The following is a 19129-nucleotide window of genomic DNA, read 5'->3' as shown; positions in this document are numbered from 1 at the left end:
TACGCTCAATACGAAACTTTTAAACCTTTAAACTTTTAAACTTTTAAATAATTACCAACCAAACACGTGGACGCGTCTAATATTGTGGCCAGAAATTGTACATGGAGTAGTAAATACAAAAAAACCCACACGTTTGTATGGAATCCCTCTCGACGTTTTTAAAAAGAGTAAAAAACCCCCCATAAAAACTTAGTTTCCCAAAAAGTAAAAAATAATAGAAGAAACTCAATGTTAAAGTAGTACCTAAGAATCTATTAATAATTCTAAATAAATATACGTCGCGTTGTGGGGACCGCTCCTAATTATTTCTTACTTATCTACAATTTGTTCATAAATATCACATGCTTGGTGTTAACATTAAAGTAAATTGATGTTTAAGTACTTAACTATAACGCAGAAAATAGAAATATAGCGGCTCGGGCGACGGTGTGCAGTCCGTATTCATGCGGTCCCCCAACGAGACGTATTTTTTTTTAGAATTATTTGTACATTCTTAGGTACTTTAAGATTAAGTTTCTTCTATTATTTTTTACTTTTTAAAGGGAAACTAAGTTTTTATGTCGGGGGTTTTTTAAATTTTTAATTTAATTTTTTATTTTATACTTTTTATAGGTAGGTTAGATTAAGTTAGGCTAAGTAGATTACTTACTATAATTTCAATTCTTGTTAAGGTAAAGATTACATCTAAGGTCAAGCTTGTTCGCTTTAATTTTTTTTTACTTATTAAATACTAGTTTTTGTTTCTATAAGTAGGCTAAAGATGACATTGGTGCCAGATTTTTTTTTTATATTAAAACGATAAGTAAAAAAATTTAAATTTTGTTATTAAATTTTAATTATTTTTTTTTAATTTTTTATTTTTTATTTATTTTTGTTAATACGAAAAAATTATATCTTTCAATATCTTCTTTCAGTGCGGTTTAATTTGAGACCCCATCCCAGTATATTTGCAGACCTTCGGCTAATCTCCCGCTTACGTTACTTTCACCGCCCATAACTTTAAAACGGCTCAACCGATTTTCATCAAACATGTCTAAGAACACTCGCACATAAGTCCCCTTTCATACGAAAAAAACTAAATTAAAATCACTGCATCCGTTCGGGAGTTACGATGCCACAGACAGACAGACAGACAGACAGACAGACAGACAGACACGTCAAACTTATAACACCCCTCTTTTTGCGTCGGGGGTTAAAAATATATATGTGTGCTCATATTTAACACATACTTAACCGAACATAAAGTCTCTGTATATTTTTCCATTGTATGCGTAGATTTGTTTACAAAAATGCTCTACTTTATACATGTTCCAAATAACAATGCTTTGCTATAGTTTTGCTTCACTCCACGCTTCTCATTCATCCATCAGTACGTATAAATTATATCCATCTAATGCGAAAATCGACATCAATATCTGATACACGAACCCATTAATATAAAAAGATGGCTTACACACACATTTATCTGAAGGAATCGTCGTATTGCCGTCGCCTGCGGTAATGACATCGTGATTGCCAATAATTCATTGGCAAATCCGTCTCCCTAAATACAGCTTAAATGAAATATTTTGGGTTTTACACCTTCATGTGTGATTGAAAAAAATGTGACAGATGTGTAAAATTGTTTACGTAAATACCTCCTGATAATGATACCAATTTTTTCATGTAGGTAGCTAAATATAGTTTTTTTAGCACTACATGTATGGACTGACTGATTGACTTCATGACTGCACGGTTGGCGCAGAGGTTGGGTAGAAATGTGCTTTACACTCGTGCTCTGTAAATCTCCTGTGTAGTTGGCTATTCTTCATTTGTCCTCTATAATATCTCCTGCATCCAGTCTAGTTAGACAGACTGGCCACCGTGTTCGAAAATTGATTACTTAGAAGGTTTTTATTTATGACTAGCTGGTGCCCGCGAACTCCGTTTCGCCAATAGATGTTAATGCGCCAACAGAAGATAAAAAACTATTATAATAGAGTCATTTCCGTATGTTTTTAAAGTGAAGGTGTTGCATGCCAGTTAAATAACCACTTCTCATATATGTTGATCAGGACACTTTGTACTTCCACCATACCGAACGTCGAAATACATCGCAATAAGCCTAAAGAATTTCTTTATACACCACATTTGATGTTCTACCTGTAGGAGCCAATACAAACAAATTATCGGAGCTAGTGACACGCGAGAAAGCCACATAAAGCTGTCCGTGTGAAAAACAGCTCGTCCTAAGATCGACACCAGCGGCTCGAAGTCATCGCAAAACATGGAGTAACGGGAAACTGCACGCGCTTAAATTGAAATGGGAAATGGTTTGGGATTAGCGGTATGCGTGGTATAAATACTACTTCACCAGATCCACAACCCGTGAGAATTTCGGCTTCTATGATATTACTTCGAAGTGCAATTACTTTTAGCAGAGTTCCATTGCACAGCTTAGGGGGTGTTAAATTACGAAGCAACATTATGGGAATGCCTACTTTTAAAGTAATATTATGTGCGGGGAGTCCAGGTGCAGCGAGAGAGTTTAAAAATTCAACCGGGTAATTTGTAACATCCATTTGATCTACCACTGTATTTATAGACCAGTATACAACTTGGTCTCCTTCAATTCGCTCTAGAATAATTTGGTTGATGGCAGCGGCTTGGTCATTTTTGGGCGTAAGTATTGCTCGCTCACAAAGCCATGAATTGTCTTGACCTATTAATTGGGAAACATCACCATAAACCAAATCAATGAGTTCCTCCACCGAAGCAACAATTTTACATAGGTTGTCGGGTAGAGTTACTGAATTACTTGATTCGGGAAATGAGCCTTCGCCGATTTTTAATAAAACTCCAGAAAATTCCTGCGCACTGGGGTTTCCACCTAAGTGAGCCCTCATGTTCTGCGTCAAGCTCAATTTTTCTATCCGAGGCCAAAGCACGGAGCGTTTTAGACATGCCCCGACCTCATCAGCTCTAGTTCCTCTGGTAATCACGGGTAGAGTCTGACGAAAATCGCCACAAAATAAAACTGTAACCCCTCCCATAACGTGATCATTTCGCCGGATATCTTGTAGAGTGCGATTAACGGCTTCCACGGCCTTTTTGTTCGCCATCGTACACTCGTCCCAAACGATTAGGCTGCACTCTGCAAGAATCTTTGCCTTTTCGCTATTAAAATCCGCAGACAGCCGTGAACTTCTTTCCTCATCTGTTTCTAGAGAACGTGAGATTGCACGGCGAGAACGGTCAGCTGAGAGCCGATCTTCACGCTGTGTGAATGTCTCAGACTCGCGAGATGTGGCGTGACGTTCACGGTCAGCAGTGAGACGCTCTTCACGCTGAGTGAATGACTCGGACTCGCGAGATACGATATGACGCTCACGGTCAGCAGTGAGACGCTCTTCACGTTGAGTGAATGACTCGGACTCGCGAGATACGATATGACGCTCACGGTCGGCTGTAAGGCGTGCTTCATGCTGATTCATCGTTTCTGAGGCGCGTGAACCAGCTACTTGTTCTCGAACCGTAGCTAATCTTTCTTCTCTTTGCGAAGCTGTTTCCGAAGATACCAATTCAGCATAATATTCCCGCCTCGCAGCTAAACGTGCCTCATGTTCTTCCTCAGTTTCTTGAGATCTAACTTGTCTCTGGCGTTTAGAGGCTCTCGAATATTGAGAAAGACCTGATTTCTTTCGTCTAGGCATAATGATTCTTGTCACAATATTACTTGGACTAAGAACTGTAGAGTATAAGATTTTGTTGGCTGCTCCCCTGCGTTACCGGGTAGGCTACTTCCAAATTATTATACGTAAACCACAAAACAACATAAGCCCGAAGGCATCTATTCTGATGAGTTACAATAAAATGACAAAACGTCAAAATCGATAGACATTGCGATGATATTCTCACGTCTCATATGAAAAGAGTTTTATAAAAGAGTTTGAGTTATATAAAAATTATCCTTCAACGTACGTTAAGTGGTATTGTAAATTAAATCATATATGGTCGAATTTCGGCCACTAGGCGACCACTAGTTATTATGATTCTTTAAACAGGTAAATGTCACAAAACGAAGGGCAATTCACGTAAAAAGCGAAAATTAACGGAGTTTCATGGAAACTTACCCCCCTTTTTCAGCCCCTATTAGGCATATTTTCCAAAAATCCTCATTGCATCATTCTTAATTTGTAACCAAATAGCCGAATATTAATTTTAATCGAATTAGCTTCAAAACTGACGGAGTTTCATACAAACTTACTCCTCCCCTTTTTACCCCCTTAAAGGGCGAATTTCCAAAAAAAGGATAGCCTATATGTTAGCGAGGACTAATAGCTATATAACAAAAAAAGTTTCATCAAAATCCGTCCAGTAGTTTTTGCGTGAAAAGCGAACAACAAACAGACAGACAGACAGACAAAAATTTTTTAAATCATGTTTTTCGCTTCTATTGGTTGAATAAAGATCCCCCATCTTATTTTTTCTTAAATATCTGTAATGTACAGACATGGAGTTGTTATAATTTTATTATATGTATAGATATATGTATGGAATACGGGATTATTAAATAATTCGTTTATATTATTTGTATTTCACCAGATAGATACATTAGGTTAATGAGAACACCATACAAAGATATATGTATTAGAAGCAAAACTGCTATTAATTACCTCTTTTTACTTGACGCAAACTTTATCCCAAAATAGTATGACGATCAGCCGTGAACCAATTTATGCAGGTATCAAAGCATAAAGTTTGGCCGTTCACTCAAATATTCAATGTGACTAAAAGCTTTGGAGAAAGTTTGTTTACTCTTATTAGAATGTCAATAATAATCAAGTAATTCAAACAGCAATCATCGAACATACGGACATATTATACATATTTTCTTTTAATAAATATAATGATAGAGTCGATAGATGATGAAAATTAATAGTTACTAATTATGGTTTAAGACATTTATTTCTCATAAACTATTTACATTGGCTTGACTGAGAAATACATAAGTAGATACAGAATGCGAACCAGTGCCATACCAATATATCCGTATTTATAGACAACCAACTTATTACATTACATACTTAAAACATACACAACTTTACTTTGATTTCCTATTAGCTCATTATTCCAAGGTACTACTAAGACTCCTCACTTCATTGGTTTCTTAGTTTGTCTTTATAGTTCAAAGGGTTGATAGCTCAGTGAGCTATCGAAATAAAACATCATGCTTCCCTATCTCATTTGATAAATTTCCACTTACAGTTCATCACCTTTTCGCCAAATTATGCTACAAGGAAGACTAATCAAAGCAAAGCGATATCAATATTAACAGTAACTATAGATATCCACAAATTATTTCTATTATCTAGTAAAAAAGTATATGACAATAAATAAAGACAGCATTCACCTCCAATACAAATACGGCCGCCTCACCTCTCTGTGACCACGACCACGCAGCAAAGAGCGAAACGACAGAAAGAAGGCATATGACAATAGGCTCACCCTCTATTACATGAGACTTACATCAAAAATGATGAAAAGTATGTGTACATTATACAATGGCATTACGTGCCGTAATGTGCAAGTGCGCCTTTGCTTACACATAAAAGGCGTAACGATGCATACTAAAAATATATTAAACAAAACTTTAACTATGGAATTCGGACCCATAACAATATGCCTTGTAATAAATTCAAACACAATTAATACATCATACTCTTTCAAAAACTGTAAAAACATCCGTTGGAACAAAAACCAGTAAAAAAGTATGAAATAATTTCTTTGTAGATATTTTATTTTTGTTTTCCAAGCGTAAAATTAATGGTGGCTACAACTGATTACTCATTGGCCGCTCACAATGCCACGTGAAAATTACACTTGACGACTAAATAAATGGGAACAGATTGCCTTGTCGTAAAACACTATTGTTCTTGGCAACGTTTCAAAATATGTTTTTATAAAAAAGCGACTTTTTCCAGTACAGCTAAATGATTTAGAGGTGAAGTTTTACGTGGAATATTCACGGTGTTGATTTCACTAAACTCTATATTCCGAATATATATTTTAGAATGAGTGCTTAGCTTCAAAAGTACCTGACTCGGAGCTGCGGGCTGCCTAGCGGTTTATAAAAGCAGGAGTAGGAACAGGGTGGTTTTTAGACAGTAAGAGTCTGACACTCGCTCGCCCAAGGTGGGAGAAGTAATTGGATGATATTTCCCCTTAAAAAAAAGCTTTAAATGTTACTAACCAATACAACTGTAATGTACAAAATACATACATACATATCGTCACGCCTTCCGCGAAGGGGTAGGCAGAGCTGCACATTATGGCACATAATACCACTGTGCACCTACACCCACTTTTTTACAATTTATGTTGTAAGTCCCATGTAATAGGTGGTGAGCCTATTGCCATATGTACAAAACTTTTTTTGAAATTTCAAAAGTGACCAACTTTCGCGTTGCACGATGTGAAGACTGTCACTCTGCTCCTGCTTCGAAGTACCTATGGTTAGTTATAACAAATAAATGTTTTTTTTTACTTTCAAGTTCAAAAAAGTAACTTTCATAATTTTTATAATATTAGTTGTGGTGTTAAGGTTTATTTCATTGTAAGTAGGCACTTCTTGAAAACGCAGTTAACCTAAAAACATTACTTTACCTCTATTATAAGATAATAAATACAATATTATATTTAACAAAAGTACGTGTCCTCGAATCAATTCGAAATAGGTTATAATGTTAGGTCATCAATGTACCCTACATATCTTTCTTTATCTGTCTTACAATGGTTTCCATTGAGCGCAAGCTGTTTCATTGTTATTTATTCTGAATACAATAACATTCACATCGAACAGAGATATCGAAAATAGACGAGAAATCAAACCTAGATTATTCAATCTCTGAATTATAATGTAAAAGGAAAATATCTAAGTGTATTAGTAAAGTCTGTCTGGAAGTTCGTTACTTATATTTTGTAAACAATAAATACTTGAATACTTGAACTAGTTGATGCGCGCAGCTTCACTTGCGTAGATTATGAGCTTTGTGTCTAACCTTTGAAACTAAATATTTAAAAAAGTATCCTAAGTACTGGTAGGTAGCTAATGTACTAAGGAGTAATAGTACATTAGCTACCTACCAGTAAAGATCCCGTCAAATCCCGACAAAAAAGGTCCAGCTATTTCAGAGATTAGCCGGAATAAAGAAACAGACAGACAGCCTTTGCGAATTAAATACTCTACTATATAATAATAAAACGCTTGCCCCGGAGACCGAAAATAAGACTTCTAAAAACCTTGCTCTTACTAAAAACAAACAGTATTATAATTTTCAATTTTCTCACATTTTGAAGCATCTCATCTCTACTAAGTATTGACACTATAAGTACCTACTTATATGAACGCAATCTCGTCCAATCATTCCTGACTGCGACCAGTATCCGAAGACAAACAACAAGTTATATTGGATCTCGCGAAGGAGTGGTACTCGTACTCCACGATCGCTTGGTCGACGAAGGAAATTTACTATAGTAGATATACGTAAGCAGCTTTTGATGAAGCTTAAAACTATACAGCAACGTCACGCCTTTTATCTCCGAAGGGGTAGGCAGTGGTGCAAATTACGGTAGTATCGGGTAGTGGTCGCAAGTGTGACTGCCGGACAAGAGGTCTCGAGTTCGATTCCTGGGTCGGGCAAAGTAATTATTGGGAACATTTTCCGGTTTTTCGAAAATTTCTCAGTAAGTAGCACGGAGTCTGAAATTGTGCCCAGTATATGGCAATAGGCTCGCCCCCTATTACATGGGACTTATGACATAAATGGTGAAAAGTAGGTGTTCATTGTATAAAACTATATAGATTTTTTTTTATGAGTGATGGTAAGCAGTCGCCGCCGCCCACAGACACTTGAAACACCAGAGGCTTTACTAGTGCGTTACCGATTTTTGGGAGTTAGCAATTTAAGGGTTGTTGTTCGGGAATGGGGATGGGGAAGATTGGGAAGGGGGATTTTATACGTAAACGTATAACTCTTAACGCACGTCGTATATTCCTATACTTATACTAGGTCACGATACTGCACCAATGTCGCTTTGACGTTAGTTGTCACGTTCGCATCGTCTTGCATTGTTTGCGTCTATGAATGGTAGAAACACTGACTGATGTGTGACTAGGCAGACACACGTGCCCACCATGTCAAAGCTAGATTGGCGTAGGATTGGCATCGAGTGCTAGTGTGTGCGACAGACGTTAGTGTTTGTTATGTACGTACTATAGATTTTATCAGACTAATTACCATTATCTTTCCAGAGTAAATAATCTATACATATAATAAAATCGTAGAAAAGTGCTGTCTGTACATTGAAAATAAAAATAAAAAAAATAGCAGGGGTTATTGTTATGTCGATGTCGAACCCAAAAATGTAATTAACTTTTTTTTTGTCTGTTTGTCTGTTTGTCTGTTTGTCTGTTTGTCTGTTTGTCTGTTCGTCTGTGCGCGCTAATCTCAGAAACGGCTGATCCGAGTTGGATGCGGTTTTCACGAATATATTGTGGGATGCTTAAATTTACATTTAGTGTTTGTTTCATGTCAATCGGTTCATAAATAAAAAAGTTATGTCAAATTAAAGAATCACGTCGAACATTCTATGCTTATACCATTAATCTCCGCAACTATTTGACGGATTTGGTTGAAATTTGGTACAGATATAGTTTAGAACCTTAGAAAGGACATAGATATATTTTTATTTCAAAAATCAAAAAATAAAAATAAGAAATAAATTATTTATAAATAATTCTATGTCGATCGTTACACGACTTCGGTTCATGTTATTGTTTTAATTCATCGAAAAAAGTAAATAAATAGTAAAAAGGTATGAAAAAAATAATATCAATATAATAAAACATTTAGTACAAAGAAAATGCTCTAACGGAGTATAGATAATTCTATGTCGATCGTTACACGACTTCGGTTCATGTTATTGTTTTAATTCATCGAAAAAAGTAAATAAATAGTAAAAAGGTATGAAAAAAATAATATCAATATAATTAAACTTTTAGTACAAAGAAAATGCCCGAACGGAGTATAAATAAATAATCCAAGTTGTCTTTATCCTCGATAGATGGCGTTGGGATCGAAATAGATCGCGCTATGGTTTCGTTACATTCATTTGGTTGGGTATCGGCCGAGCGCTTCGGTACTATCGTAGAAAAAGTGTATTATCAGTCGTATGATTATTTGTCTGTAGTGGTCCTGCTGTTTCGTATATTCTAAATTGGTTTCGTTGTATTTGTCAATTAATAAGTTTATTTGTTGGGTTTTCCTGGTTTTTTGGTTAAACTATTTAACGTAGGTTTAGTTTGATATCGATTATTAGTAGTTACTGTAGTTAGTTTTTTTAATAAAATTGTAAGTCTAATTTATAAATTAATTAGATTAGATTTAAGTCGTTTCTTTTAAATTATTTAGTTTAAGCTTGGTTATTATAGCATAGAGGATAGGTTGTAATATAGTTTCTTTTTTAATTGTTATAAATTCGTAATTCGTAGCTTTCTTTAGTTTTAAGTTAGTTTAAGTCCGTTTTTAAACTATTTTTTCAATGCCCTAAGTGAGTATACATCTATTAAATTCAAACGCAGAGCTCATTATGTTGATTTTTGAAGAGTTCCCTGGAATATCTTCCACATCTCATTTTTGAAGAGATCCCGCGAGATCGGGAACTATGTGGTTAAAACCAAAAATTTGCCGGAAGTCACTATTCCACGCGAACGAAGTCGCGGGCAAAAGCTATAATATAAATAAATATAATCACAAATGTTGAAATTAAATCTAGTTTTCATTGTATTTTTTACTGACAGTCTCATTGGCCAAGTGATCGTAAGTAAGACTACCGTCTCAGGCAAGGAGTTTCAGTTTCGATTCCCGGGTCGGGCAAAGTATAATAGTTTTCTAAAAAAATTTCAGTTGTAGTATGGAGCCTGAAATCGTGCCCAGTATATGGCAATAGGCTTACCTCCTATTATACAGGACTTATAACACAAATGGTGAAAGCTCACCACTTTTTACTTGTGACTTATAACACAAACGGTGAAAAGTGGTTGTACCTTGTCCAGTGGCATTAAGTGCATAATATGTACCTCGATCGCGGATAAAAGGCGTGATGATATGACGATTTAACCTTTTAATCCGTAGAAATAAAATTCTTATTGATTGTACAATAAACTCACAGAGAACGAGCATATAAAGTTTTCTATAATTTTACTATTTACACTTTCAATTCGAAAAACTGCGTAAAATAAAATGCGTCGTCAATTCAAATTTAATCGAAAATTAAATGATTCACCAGCAAAAGAAAGGTTTGGGTAAACGCATTTTGTGTACATTACGTACATATGTGAACAGAATACATAACATTTTAGACTGAAAAAGGGTTGATTTGAATACCAATACGGTTTAAAATTGCGTGCTGAATAATTAACTATAGGTAGTTAATTTTGACTGCCTCGTTGGTCGAGTGTTCGCAAGTGCGACTACCGAACAAGGGGTCTCGGGTTCGATTCCCGAGTCGGGCAAAGCATTACTGGGCTTTTTTCAGATTTTCGAAAAATTTCTCGGTAGTAGCACGGAGTCTGGAATTCTGTCCAGGATATGTCAATAGGCTCACCCCTATTACATGGGACTTTAACATAAAATGGTAAAAATTGGGTGTCATTATATAGCGACATTACGTGCCGTAATGTGCACCTGTGCCTACCCCTTCGGGGATAAAAGGCGTGAAGTTGTGTGTGTGTGTTAATTTTAATTATGTGATATGTAGATTATAACTAGCACACGTGTCTGGTTAATTGTGCCTAGTAGGGGGAAGCAGAAGGATTAGGTTAGTGTAGTCAGTAGGTGGTGTCGTGGTTTAATTATACCTTCCCACTCACTCACTGTGTTCGAATGCGTCATCTTGGCTTTCATTAATCTGATCTCGGTTACCTAAGCTAGAGATAAAGTGGTAAGCAAGGTCTGTGTTTATTTCTGCATGTATGTAGGTGTATTTATTTCAGTAGTAGGTAGGCGCTTGACCGCTATCTTACCTGATGGTAAGCGACGATGCGGCCTACGTTGGAGCACGCCTGCCAATAAGCAACCCATTCACTCAAGATTTGAGGAACTGGTTGTACTCTTCAGGAAAGACAGACTCTGGCAAAGCATTCCACTCCTTTGCTGTTCACACAAGAAAACTTGTAGCGAAATAGTTCATTCAGGTGGGTGGAATATCTACCATACAGCGGTGACGTTTTGTAGATAGTGTTTTTACATAGGAGTATAATTTTGTATAGGATTTGGCAGTCCGAATAGAAATAAAAATGTATGTATCTTATTATTGTATCTTATATTATACGTCAATATTATTATTATTACTTCTGAACATAATCCTACCCGAATGACTTCCAATTCGATCGGTTAAAAGCGGACTGCAACCGCCTTCCAAACTTCCACCTCGTGGCAATTTAAGAATGAGACATCAAAAGTATACAATGATTATTATCTTTGGGCAAAATGCCAGACCACTTATCACAAGCAATGCTATCGATCATTATTAGCAATAAAGATTCGCTCAGTACACTAAAGTGAAATCACATATTATTATCCTAGTAATATATGAGTAATCGCACTTGAAAAGGAACCTCAAATGTTCACCCAAGCAAAAATAACAAAAAAATATTACTACACTCACGTCTTTAAGAGTTAATATCGCTTGAGTTACAACTGTGTAATTTAGCAGCGGTTTTAATATAGAAAATGCTTTACTCTGCCTTCAAGACATGATTACATACTTTTCTATGTTTATTATGGAATAATAAACCTTCTGTAAATAAATTAAGTATTAAAATAATATTGTACTAGTCTTTATTAACAATACGTGGATTTTAAATACCCTCATTATGCTTATTATTTCTATTATCGATAAGATTCGTTACATGGTCTCATCCTGTTGATGAGCACTTTATACAATAGGGTTATGTTCATTTTCAAAATGATTAAATGAATGTTTATTTATTTATTATATTAAGGCATATCAACAATTGAAACATAGAACATTGAAAGTAAAAATGTTACAGAGATACATACTAGCGTTAAATCAATTAAAGATATATATTCAGCATTAAAACTAGATGGTTCATTCTATCTGTCAGATATTTCAAGTGTCATTATCTTCATTAGATGGGAGAACTGTACTGTCGACAACCGCTTCAACCGTGTGTATTCAACGGCTGCCTACGACTGAGAATCTCGTCAGTCCACCAGGAGGCCTGCCCACGCCACGTCTTATTGTTCATATCACACGTGTCTTATTACGAGTACTGAACTAACTATGACATAGTCTACATCTATACTTAATGTATAAAGCTCAAGAGTTTATGTTTGTTTGTTTGAACGCGCTAATCTACGGAGCGACTGGTCCGTATTGAATAATTCTTCTTTTGGATAGTCCATTTATTGAAGAAGGCTATAAAATGTCACACTACGATAGCCACGCGGGAATAGCTAGTTAGTGAAATAAAAGTATGTAGATTTCACTTCTGTTTACTGCTTAAAGGAATATCAAAAAAAAAATCTACATCACAGCTGGGTTAGCCGAAATATCGTCAGCCTTTTTAGTTATTCCACAAACTTCTCGTTCTCACAGGGAGTATTGTTTAACTACCTAAACCTAACGTAAGTAATACCGGCTTTAAAAAACGTTGTTTTATTATGCAAAAGATAATACCCCATATATGTAGGCTCACTGACTGGATTGTTTATCACTCCTAAATTCATATCCCATAGTTCTGCTAGCAACTAGCAACTACATAGAGCTGACGTTGAAATTGCCACGAAGGAACTCAGATTGCTTTAACAAGTTTGACATCGTAAGCACTTACCTTAGCAGAGGAACAACACGTGCTGATGAATTACTTTGTGCTAGAAGTTTGTTTGAGCTAGTATTGTAACCTAGCTACCTGGCTCAGCTAAAGTTTCTAGGTATCCTAAATTACGTATATAGACACGTTTAAGCATACGAAGCATTAAGTTTGTAGCTATCTTTATATATAATATAATTCTTCTGTAAGTGTGTATGTCACTGAACTTCTTTTAAACGACTGGACTGATTATGATGAATTTTTTTGTGTGTGTTCAAGGGGATCTGAGAATGGTTTAGATTCACAATTTTGTCCGCTGGACAATGTTTTTTTAAATAATTTTTAATTTATTAGTAGTTGTTGATTTTGGAATGTTTTACATTGGATCGGACAGACGGCGCTACCATCGCAGTGTCAAATATTAAAGACGTTGGATATTGTCATAATATTTGAATAATAATTTTCATCAAAATGGTCCAGAATGTTTTAGCTTACGAGTATTAAAAAAAGTTTAAAATTTTCAAATTAAAGACGTGTAGACATGACAACGTCTGTCGGGTCCGCTAGTATGCATATAATATTGCTAGAATTCTGTGTTTTCAGAAGTCTTCAAGTCTCGAGTAAATATTTTACTTATAAGTAGATGTGTACCATTAATGGCGACATCATTGCTTACCACCAGTCCAGATAGTGGTCAAACGTTGAAGTATCGGTCGATTAAAAACATAAGAATAATTCATTACGCAGGTCCATTATACGTTACTGGTTTATTTTACAACTTAAATTGTGATAACTATCCGTTTTCATGCCCCTGCCAGCGCCTTTGCCCGCGGTCTCGGGAGGTAAAAGTAGTTTATGTGTTATTCCAGACTATAATCTCTTCTTGTTCCATTACGAGCCCTTGGGCTGCTTAGACGTGGCTTAGACAAAAACTGTACCATTTATAATTTTACTAAAATTATACATAACAAAGCCGATGTTTGTTATTTTAAACGTGATGGCATAGTTAGAAGGATTAAAGAGGATATTCCGTACCCCTGCCTACCCTTTACTGCTCACGAACGTGCAGTAAAGCTACCATTCACTCGAGATAGCACAGACAAATGGCCTACCCACATACACCTGTTATACCCACCTGAGATACTCGCCTATCTTCATTTCAGGCCGAACATTTCACATATCTGCATTCCATCAAAGAGAACTAGTAATTCGCATGAATGCACTGAAGTCGGTAGTCCAGGTTACTAAGAAGAATTGTTAAGCTTGCAACGTGCAATGTGGTTGTACATCTGAGCCAACAAATTCAGGTCGAATTCACTAAAGATTCTGAAAGGTTATATGAATCCTACAGCAATGTAAAACAACCAGATTTCTCTACAAACGATTTGATATTTTGTCCTTGTGGAATAAATAAACATAATAAATTGTCGCTTCACTCCTCAGGCAGTGGCGATGACAAATTATTCAAAAGTATAGTCGAATACAGATAAGTATTCAGATGATAAACAATTTTGTTTAAATAACTGAGACCTACGATGTCTTCTGATTCTACGAAACGAAGCTTTTACATCGAAATATCTTGTGCCTAGCAATAAATATTATGTACCTACAATTTTTTTTCATTTAATTCGTTCACGAAATAGGTCAACGATTTTTCTTTAGGGGGCGAGAATCATCAAAATGTGCCTTCTCACGCCTTGGGTGAGGGAGTGTCAAACTTACTGACTGAAAACTTCTCCTGTTTCGAATCGGAGCCTTCGTAACCCGCAAGGTCGATTACATCTCCGGTGAAAGAAATTTGTTTTGGAGAATTGTAGTCAATACCCTGTTCTAGTACTAAGTTCCAGCAATACGCACTACGACATCACCACTGGTAAAAGTTGAGAACTACCGGGTGATGAATATAATACAGTACATTTTATTCGATAAATACGAGTATATCTACTTTGTAAAATATAATAGTGTGTTATGTTATGTCAATGACAACAATAGATATCAAATGAAAATAAAGTGTAATAAAAATACCAAGTAGCTTGAAATTTCACTTTATATACATTAATTATATACAAACTTATGATTAACAAACAATATAAGTTATTCCATACTACAGTACAAAATTAAATATATTACATAGTTTACACATAACTATAAATTACCCGAATAAACGAATTACCGGTAATAATAGAAGAATACAATTATGACTTTATTTTGACTAGATTAGTTACATTCTTAGAAAATCTTTACAACACTGAATATTTAAGAAAAGCTAGGCTGAAAAAAAAGTATTTTTATACTTACACAACTTACTTTACATTTCAGATTCATTTCAATCACTGTCACTGTATCATAAACTGTTTTACTACCAACAGATGGCGTTGATTTCAAATATAAAGTGACATCTACATTTTTCTTTGAGGTAGCTTTTAGTTTCAGCAAAATCCCCATAGAAATACTTTCTTACATTCCGAGATCGTGTTCTTAAAGTTAAAATTATATTTACGACTTATTTTATGAAGAAAACACAAAAGCGTAATACTTCTAAGTTTAAGATTAAAATTACAATTATCTCAACTTTTAATTAACTTAGCGCGTTCCCTGTATTTAAAAGCTGTTCGATGACTTTGTATGCAATGCCATCTAGCGACAAAATTTTTAAGCAGTCAGGTCAGTTGTCGAGCCTGAAAACAACCCTTCTTATAACGCCACCTAGGGGCGAATACAAAGACTAAGTTACTGAAAGTATAAGTCGAAATGCTGAATATAGATGGCGCTTAGAGTGTGTTGCAAAGAAAAAATAAGAAGGGAAAATTTTGCATCATAACTCAGCAGATTTTATAAATTTTAGTGAGAAACTTTTGCACTTTTTTATTATTGACATAAAGTGCCAAGAGTACATTTTTTCTTTATAGAGCTGCAAATAAGCATAACTAACGCGTCTGTCATTTTTGTCATTATAAAACTAAGCTTAAAATATTACTTTAATTCTCACATAAAATGTCATTTATTACAAAAATTGTGGGGTCTTTTGGTATCGGTCCTTCCAGCCGTTATCTCTAAAGGACGCGGTCCTATTGGCTCTGCCGTACTGTATGCTGGGAGGTCCGGTAGCAATCCTTCCGATCTGGTTGTTACTGCTCCTGAAAGTTACAGTAGTACAGGTCCTCATGCTAGACGTGTTGGATTTTTGACGTAAACCTTGCATCTGGAAGAAGAAAATTTTGTTATGTATCGATAGATGTAAGATTTTCAGTATAAGTGGTATTTACACTGAATTTTGTAGCATGGTAACTAAAGTACTAGTGGAAAATGTATCTACAATACATTGTCACTAACTACTTATTTGATACTACTTAAAAATGGTATTAAATTAATATTGAACACAAAAAGTAAATAAAATTATTTTTGGTATATATGACAATTTTTTAATGCACAAAGATATAGTATTCGGATACTTAATTTTTTAAACTAAAATAGAACCAGCTACAAAATATTTACAAACATTTTGCAAATAACATCTTTAAAGCTATACAACAAAGTTCACTTCTGATTGACTTAACAATTTATTTAAGCTTCTGCAATGGCAAATTGAATTTAATTTTCAAAGTAATAAGATCAACTTTTGTATGCTTGTGATAACAATGTTATCTTGCTAGCTCTATTTTAGTTGGCTGTTTCATAAAATAAATGAAAATAGCAAAATGTTTGATAAACTAATTAGTGTGAGTTTGCTACAAAATTTAAGTTTTAACAAATAAAACTAACTACAGCCTTATCTTAAAAAGTTTACTATACAATAAATACTAAAAGACTAAAAAGGTTAAATAAGCAACTACTACACAATACTAAGTTTGTTCATTTTACTAAGAAACTTCAATTATTTAGTGTAGGTATTGAAATTTGAAATAAAGAATTGTGTTTTTTTAAAAGAATATTTCTGATTCAGATGTATATTGTATGTCATTCTATGAATTTTAAAAGAGACCAACGTCTGTATGGGTTTTGCTCTCTTCCTTCTAAGGGAATTCGTCAAGAACCAATCATAGTTAGATTTAAGAAAATTCAAAATTGAGTAGACATTTTAAAAAAAAATAGTGTGGAAGTAGGAATAGAACAGACGGTTTGTCCATGGGTATCAGTCAAAGATTGTGTAGAAGACAGAAAGTTATTATCTTTGGGGGCTATTCAATATTGACTTTATCGATGTTTTTCTGTAAACTTACATGGAAATGAGTACTAGAGTGTATGTTACCCGGATCGTGGCAGATGAGCTTGCGCAGGGACCGGCGGAAGTTGCGGGTCATCAGGCAGTACACGATGGGGTTGATCGCTGAGTTCGTGTGCCCTGAAATTATAGGAAATGTACTTTAAGTTTGTGAGGGTAGAGTTTAAAATGTAATGTGTTAGGTTTGTACTATTATATAAGTACGATGACTAAAAAAAATGTGTGCGAATTTTAAAAGTAGAGCATTTTACCCAAGAAGATAAGATAATATTTTAAAGTACATATTTTCCAGTGTAATCTATACCCTTAGTATGAGTTTACTTTACGATTAAAGTAATCGAAACGAGAGTTCGTTCGGCGCTCTGTTTGGCCAGCTCGAATAAACCAATCAATCAGAGCGGTGAGGGCGCTCTCGTTTTGATTACTTTAAACGTAAAGCAAAGTCGTATTAAGTGTGCAGATCTTTACCATATGTAAATAATATACTTAATAGAAGTTTGTCTTACAGTTAATTAATACTTGGTACTATCATGCTGTTTATTGTCATAATAAAAAGACAACTTGTGCTACTAAGAAACTGTGTTACTAGACTTTAGTCTCAAATAATTAAAACTATTTTAATTGCATAATTTCGTACTTTTTGTAATTAGGTTAAATGAATAATAAAAGCATGTTAAAGTAAATAGTTATACAAACTACTTACTTAATGAAAACATAATTTGTTTTATAAGTAACTTCAAATTGTAAAGTTTTCTATCTCTTTGAAGCATCTAGAACAAACTTGTTAATGTTTTTAATTTATTATCGTCGTCACGCCTTTTATCCCCGAAAGGGTAGACAGAGGTGCAGATTATGGCAACTTAATTTATTAAATTTCTTTTATTTTAGGACAAAATGTAAAACTTTAAGTAAATTGGCATACTTATTGCCACGTTTTTATTGTATTAAGGCACGCAGAAAGAACGGAGGTGCAATTTTTTAATAATTAATTCAGTGTGTGAGTACCTCAAACTACTTCTCTGGAACGAAATTGTACCAAATTAATTAAAGTAAATAAATAAAATACTACATGTTATATTTTAGACTAAGAGTAAAATAAAATAATAATAAAATAAATAAGGCTATATATCTACAAACAAAATATATTTAAAAGACTCAGTCTTTTCATTTGTGGCGACACACGATATAGACAATTAACAGATGACAGAAGTCGCACATAGACGATCGACAAACAAATTAACGGATGACGTCATAAATCCTACATCACACATAATAAAGTTATATGCGAATAATCATGGATAGAAGGTTGTTCGTTGGGCAACATAGGTTTAATAGTTGGGCAGAAAGCCCGCCAGGCAAGATCATCTCCCTTGGTCGGAGGATCTTCCTTTAATTAGGGAACTTTACTCATTGTTCCAAAAAAAAAAAACAAATAAAATAATATTAAATTATCTGACAAAGCCAGTTATTCAGATATAACAACAAAAATTAATAATATAAGCGTAGGCGGAATCTAATTTACTTAACATATTTTCACTAAATATTTATATGTTAATACAAGTTTTTTAATAAAAAGAAAGAATGATAATTAATATATTCCTGATTTATAAGGAATTATTTAATATTGTAAAGGTCAAAACACCACACGCTTATTAAACATTACGAAAAGTATTCGTAATATAAATAAAACTTCACCATTTTCTTTAAGTACCCTAATTGATAAAACAGAAGTACACTTTTTTATCAGCCAGTAAACGGTATAAGCCTGATAGTCATCTATCGCCGCCGCACATGAACACTCGAAACACCACAGGCGTTACAAGTGCGTTGCCGGCCTTTTCAAGGTAAGAGAATTTAAGCGATTTTGGGGAATCGGGGTTTGAGAACGTTGGGGGGAATTGGGCCTCCGGTAACCTCACTCATACGACAATACACAACGCAACCGTTATTTCACGTCGGCTTTCTGTGAGCATGGCTCTCCCACACTTAAAACTGATCGACAGTTACGACAAAAAACAATTCATGAATCA

At 34.7% G+C, this 19129-nt stretch overlaps 1 protein-coding gene and 1 long non-coding RNA gene across 10 annotated transcripts in view; one reads left to right on the top strand and one right to left on the bottom strand.

Annotated features, from left to right (window-relative positions):
* The window catches only part of LOC126911978 (uncharacterized), a 153008-nt gene that overhangs the window by 32668 nt on the left and 101211 nt on the right, over positions 1–19129 (top strand). The window lies entirely within an intron of this gene.
* The window catches only part of LOC118282249 (neuropeptide FF receptor 1), a 155791-nt gene continuing 151579 nt past the window's right edge, over positions 14918–19129 (bottom strand). The window contains exons 8-9 of one of the 2 annotated variants that reach the window (XM_035603237.2): positions 17098–17219; positions 14918–16079 (exon numbers count right to left, since the gene is read on the bottom strand). In XM_035603237.2, the coding sequence (XP_035459130.2) occupies positions 15882–16079; positions 17098–17219 (320 nt within the window). In that variant the 3' untranslated portion in view covers positions 14918–15881. The remainder of the gene's footprint in view (positions 16080–17097; positions 17220–19129) is intronic. The other variant, XM_035603238.2, reaches the window with a different exon arrangement.

The sequence above is a fragment of the Spodoptera frugiperda genome, chromosome 20 (assembly GCF_023101765.2).
Source record: "Spodoptera frugiperda isolate SF20-4 chromosome 20, AGI-APGP_CSIRO_Sfru_2.0, whole genome shotgun sequence".
NCBI lineage: Eukaryota > Metazoa > Arthropoda > Insecta > Lepidoptera > Noctuidae > Spodoptera > Spodoptera frugiperda.
The sequence above is the reverse complement of the archived record's forward strand: the minus strand, read 5'-3'. Positions and strand labels throughout refer to the sequence as shown.